The 6,000-nt window shown below is 40.4% G+C and overlaps 2 protein-coding genes across 2 annotated transcripts in view; one reads left to right on the top strand and one right to left on the bottom strand.

The window, feature by feature from the left end:
- slc67a1 (solute carrier family 67 member 1) overlaps positions 1–1,276 on the top strand; it is an 11,382-nt gene extending 10,106 nt beyond the window's left edge. Inside the window, exon 10 of the mRNA XM_030794484.1 lies at positions 1–1,276. This exon is cut by the window's left edge and continues 195 nt beyond it. The gene's annotated coding sequence lies outside the window, so the exon portion shown is untranslated.
- On the bottom strand, positions 613–2,681 carry LOC115829319 (pleckstrin homology-like domain family A member 2). Its single transcript, XM_030793393.1, has 2 exons — positions 2,282–2,681; positions 613–653 (listed from the first exon to the last, which is right to left on the bottom strand). Exons 1-2 carry the CDS (start codon positions 2,634–2,636, stop codon positions 613–615), a joined length of 396 nt encoding a protein of 131 aa, XP_030649253.1. The 5' UTR covers positions 2,637–2,681.
- Between the last annotated feature and the right edge of the window lie 3,319 nt (positions 2,682–6,000).

Genomic DNA, 6,000 nt, shown 5'->3' with positions numbered 1-6,000 from the left:
AAAGGATGAGAGATCAGAGAAGAACCAGCTACGCTTGGGTTCGGACGCACCAGAGAGCCAAGGTCCCAAACATAAGGCCGATTCTAAAATAATCACCGGGTACGCTGGCTTCTCTATGGTCGACTCACAGTGTGTTGGTTGGGTACTGGTCTGTCCTTTTGGCTAAATGTACTAAAATATTTCAGTCAGAGTCATTGATACAAAGTATCCAAACTTAAACAGATACCTTGTACGTTTTGAGGTATCCAGGATGTTTTGGTATGTTTTATAATGGTAATTACTGTAAATAATAGTATTTTAGTACACTGACAATTTTGTATGTGATTAACACTCGTCAGGGTAAATACAATTATTAAAAAGTACAGTAAAATAGCTCGCTCTCATACGTCACTGCAGCACTGTGAGTGTTGATAAAATGTAAAAGAATTCTGGAATTTTCAGGAAGTTCTGCTCTGGGAATCAGTAGTTGCAAATTTGCTGGTTTTTGTTTGGGTGACTATGGCAGTGATAAACTAATATTATTTGGTTAAATATGGAGAAACAAACCATCCCATACTGCACTACACTGTATTTTATCACTATGTTTTTACCACACCTCTGTTTCTTCTCTGTTTAGCAGTGTAATGTTAAACTAGTACCAGTACCAACAGATTTGTTGGTACTGGTCTATGGAGGAGACTCCTCACACGCTTGTGACTCTTCTGTGTACGCAGACATTATTTTTCTCCACATATTATTATTATTATTAGTGTTAGTTAGTCATCCCAAAAACGTTACAGTGCTCTTATTATTATTATTATTATTATTGTTATTGTTATTATATTATTATTATTATTATTATTATTATTGTTAGTGGTCAAAGGCATCCCAATAACTTTACAGTGCTCTTATTGTGACACTAATCCACTATTGTTTCTCCATATTAATAGTGATCTTCATGACAAATGATACCGTGAGGTAAATGTCTGTGGTGAAATGTAATGATAAATATTGCCTAATGAAAATCAGTCAAAAGCCAGGGTATTGCAAGGCAGGCTTATCCAACTCACACACACACACACACACACACACACCTCAGTTACTGTATATGACCTCTTCAGAACTGTCAAAGCTTCCCACAACTCCACCAGTTTTAAAATGTTTGTATTTTGAAATATTTTGTGGCATTATCGATAATTAAGGACAATCGGAAATACTGACATCAGAATTTCTTCTTTGGACTTGACTGTACGTAGCGCACATTCCAAGAATAAAAAAAATACATGTGATAAACTGATATCTTGACACCATGAAGTGTTTCATTCTGACGGATTTAAGACTTTGTCGATGGGGCACACGGACTGGCAAGTGAATGACAGCATCTGTTTGAAAACCCAATAAATGTACGTCACTCATGCCATAAAGATAGGAACCACGGGCGCGCCTATAACATCCAAGCATTTCCGTTGCTGTGGGAGGAAATCTAAATGAATAAAATCGCGCCTCAGAGTGGATCTGGGGGACTAAGGGGAATCCCTTTATCCGAAAAACAGAGCGTCATCGACTGCTGTTATTTTTAATCAGTATGTGCATCTCTAGCCAATAACAAAGAATTTCATAAATCCATTGACCAGTATGAGCACAGAACGCCCAGTCATATCGATTATACATGTGCTGTCAGTGAAGTACATAAAACAATATTTATTTAAATAAATACATGGAATTATGACACGATTTACTCAAAGAAGCGGTTATTAATACACAAGCATAAATAAGTTTCCCAATAACAGGCTACAGATTTCTGGTAATGCAAACATGTAACGTAAATTGAGACTTCATTTTCTTCCGTTAGCGTCCTTTTCTTGTTGATCTAAGACTTATTTTTCTGGTAATCTGGTCTTTATCCTTAGGTCACGTTTTCTTCATTTGGTCCGACGTCCCGCCATCGTCCTTGTGGTGCCGCACTGGTTTGATTTAATCTAAAATCCAAACGCCATTCATTTAAACAGAAACACGTACTAAACAAGAGTCAAATTTAATAGCACACACTCTATTTCTAATTTCTCAGAGCAGCTACTGAGAATGACCATGCTCTCCGACGAGATCACATGGACCACACACTTCATAAATTCAGTTTGAAGTGCGTTCACAGTGCCTTCAGTCTTGTAAAAATGTGAATACTATTGTTAGCTATTCATTTTATACATATCTGGTTTAGTGATATTTGAAACTCACATTTATGGATCGGGTAGCGCTCCCACACAGCTATCCTGGTGATCTGGTAAATTGCTGTGTGTTTCTTGACGCGTCCTGAAGTTCTGAATTGCTCTCTTGTTTTGAAAATCTATCAAAGCCATCGTGATCACAGCATTCCAGCGATCCTCATCTAAACATCTGAAATCAATTTCTTTGTTGTTCGTTGTGACAACGGTAAAGTACACAAATTTCCCAATCCTCTCGACGCAGTCGACTTTTTTAATAGTCTGTAGTTTCAGCTCCTTGGCCCCGGTCCGCCTCTGGCCGTCCGCATAAAGGCACAGGCTGTCTGGGGTCAGAACGCACGCTTTTCTCCTCCAGCACTGGAACAGATTGTCACTTCTCATCTCCAGCGTCCCCTCTTTCAGAACCTGTTGCCACTCAGCTGTTGACATTTTCATTGCTTCGCCTTCTTTCACGCACCTTTCTTGACTTTTGCCGATACATTAAAACAACGTGCTCCAGTTTTATAGACAGATAGTTAACCGGCCCACTTGACGTCACGTCTGCCTGGAAGGACCAGGTTTGGTCATCAGACGTTACCATCACAGAAACACTGAAAACACAGAAATCCACAATTTTCAATTAAATAACGCGACGTGAACAAACGTGTAGATATCCAAAGGTGAGTATAAAATGCGTACTGGTTTTTACTGATATTGTTATGGAACACGTGATTTATAGAGCAGTGAAGATTAGGAAAAACTGTTCAGTGACATGAGCCTAATTACATGCACAGCGACCCCTCACGCAGTTTACCATAATAACCTATTATTCATACAGCAGTCAAACATGCCCCGACGTGTCCGCGTCAGCACTTACGCTTGTAAATACTGCCCTCTAGCGGGGGTGAGTCTGTACTGAATGCACGTCCTCACGCGTCGGGGACAACTCAAATGGTCTTTTCAGAGGCGTTTAAAGCAGGGCAGTTCACAGAGAACTTGGTACAAATTCTGTGCACGTGTCGCACTGAAATGCATGTGATTTGCTGCAGTCAGGCGATAAGATGTAGGATTTTGTAGAGAGAGGAAATAGTATAGGGAAATGTCTCAGGCCTGGACCCCAGCACCTCAGTCTGAGGAGACCTGGGTCCCTGCACAACATTGAGATAGGACAGCATCATCTCCGCCGCGTATGACATTCAGACAGGACAGCATCATCTCCGCCGCGTATGACTGAGCTTTGCACGTGCTCGTGACTTTATGTATAAACTAAAAACATTCGCATAAAATATTACTTAACTGCACCTATTCCATCACCCTTTTTGTTTACCTTTGTAAAATAATGATAATAATAATAATAATAATAATAATAATAATAACAAGGAGCTATTATTATTATTGTTGTTATTATTATTATTATTATTAGTAGTAGTAGTAGTAGTAGTAGTAGTAGTATTGATAATATAATAATAATAATAATAATAATAATAATAATAATAGTAATAATAATAACAATAGTAATAATAATAATAGTAACCCCTAGTTAAATTAAATGTGACTAGGGCCGTGCAATATTAGAAGCAGCATGGAGATATTTTTGTTGACTGGACCCCTCCACTCTGTTGAGTCTAAAGCCGATGGCAGGAGATGGTCACAGCACTAAAACAGGAATCTCCTGAACTTCTGCATTTCCAACAGCCTATCAGCCCCAAACAGGTTCATTTCTGCATTTCCAACAGCCTATCAGCCCCAAACAGGTTCATTTCTGCATTTCCAACAGCCTATCAGCCCCAAACAGGTTCATTTCTGCATTTCCAGCAGCCTATCAGCCCCAAACAGGTTCATTTTGGTGGCTTCTGTTGTAAGACGACAGAACTCCCCACTTCACACCCTACTCATCTGGCAGCACCTACAGCTGTAGATATTCTGGAATATTCCTGTATCATTTCCGTAATACTGGGATTTTTTTCCTGTTTTCCCCTGCAGACTTCCTAAATACCTTTTAAACTGAATGGGATGTCTCAGTGAGAATTCTTCATTCTCCCTGTGGGCTCTGTGCTATGGATGGGCTTAAGACTAAATATTCAGGGATAGAGACCAAAGATGGGCTGAAGACTGAATATTCAGGGATAGAGACCAAAGATGGGACTGAATATTCAGGGATAGAGACCAAAGATGGGCCAAAGATTGAATATTCAGGGATAGACACCAAAGATGGGCCAAAGATTGAATATTCAGGGATAGAGACCAAAGATGGGCTTAAGACTAAATATTCAGGGATGGAGACCAAAGATGGGCCAAAGACTGAATATTCAGGGATAGACACCAAAGATGGGCCAAAGATTGAATATTCAGGGATAGAGACCAAAGATGGGCTGAAGACTGAATATTCAGTACTTCCCCATGGTTGGTCATTGACCGCACCATTTTAAGGTCTTTTACACAATGAGTGGGACTGGCTGTATTCACTGTTTTCTGTCCTGTGACATGCCTCTCAGGTCCTGCAGTAGAGAGACAACCCTGCACCACCACACTGACACTGCCAAGCCCCTGTGATCCAGACGGGAGGAGAGGATGGTGGCGTTGGTTAGAGCTTGGGATAGTACTTCACATCTTGGAAAATAAAGGTTCAGGTTTTGTCTCACCATTAACAGGGTTTCGTGGTTTTGCTCAAAGCAAGCTCCAGCATTTTCTATGAAGGTGGTCATTAACTTCTGTAATTCTGTTCCACACTAAAGCTCGTCTGATGGTGTGGAGCTGCTCTTTTTTTATGACAGAGTAGTTTATGGTGACCACTCTGGGTAAAGTGTTCTCTCTCTACTCATACGTGACAAGGGCTTTGTGTCCAGCGGCTCGTCTGCAGGGTCTCTGCGCGAGGCGTCTCTGGGTCAGGTTGCGTCCTGGGCAGTATGAAACCTGACTTACAATGGTGCAGATCACAAAAGAAAAGTCAGACAGAGACCCCCAAGTCTCAGTGGATTTTATTTAATCAAAGATCCTTTTCTCTCTCAGCTCTGCCTCTGTGTCGCTCCGACACCGGGTCATTTCCTGTCTGATATTTGAGCCATATTAAACATTTCAATTCAAATTCTAATTAACAAAGTTACACTGCACATCCCGCATGTCGCTCAATCATTGTCAGACTTGATGACAGCATTTGAGCGACACACAAGTGACAGAGCAGATTCTCACATACGACAGAGTATGACTTTTGTGATCTTACCATCGACACTGGGAAGTTGTTTTAAACTGACGTCTAGGGTCAAATTACACAATATCTGATAAAATAGATAAATAAAATTAGAGGAGCAAATGCATGTAATACGTGAGGATGTACTATCTTGGAGCTGATGGAAACGAAAGAGAGAATTAAAAACATATACGTTGTGTGTATTTATCAGACCGTCGACCAGCGGCTGCAGCAGAGTGATGGTCAGTGGTCAAGCGCAGAAGGGAGGTGGTGATCATTTTTTTAAGGCTGTAAAAAGCGACAAGACATAATTGCAGGGTTACGAAGAAGTACCTAAATAAATGAAACTCTAAGATAATAAATTTGAGATTTCGTCTTTTTTTTTTTATCGTTCTTGCAAATGTATTTTAGCGAATATATTGCATCGCGAATTAACTGTAAATGGCGAATGTAGCCTGTCTTTCCTTGCCCCCTGTTGCCAAGCCGCAAAAAAATGTTGTAAAGGACGCGTCTGGCAAAGTTTAACAAGCTACCCTGGTCAAGGCGCAGCTCAAAAATCAAGGTTTCAAAGCTTAAACGGCAAAATTGACTGTTTGTGTGTCTTCACGTGTGTCTGGTATCAGTTCTGCCATT

The sequence above is a fragment of the Chanos chanos genome, chromosome 2 (genome assembly GCF_902362185.1).
Source record: "Chanos chanos chromosome 2, fChaCha1.1, whole genome shotgun sequence".
In the NCBI taxonomy this organism is placed as follows: Eukaryota; Metazoa; Chordata; class Actinopteri; order Gonorynchiformes; family Chanidae; genus Chanos; species Chanos chanos.
This window is presented reverse-complemented; position numbering and strand designations above follow the sequence as displayed.

Coding starts and splice junctions, on each gene's coding strand:
- LOC115829319 (XM_030793393.1), bottom strand. CDS start 2,636: ATGAAAATGTCAACAGCTGAGTGGCAACAGGTTCTGAAAGAGGGGACG. Junction 654..2,281: donor TCAGAACTTCAGGACGCGTC/AAGAAACACACA, acceptor CCAGTACCAACA/AATCTGTTGGTACTGGTACT.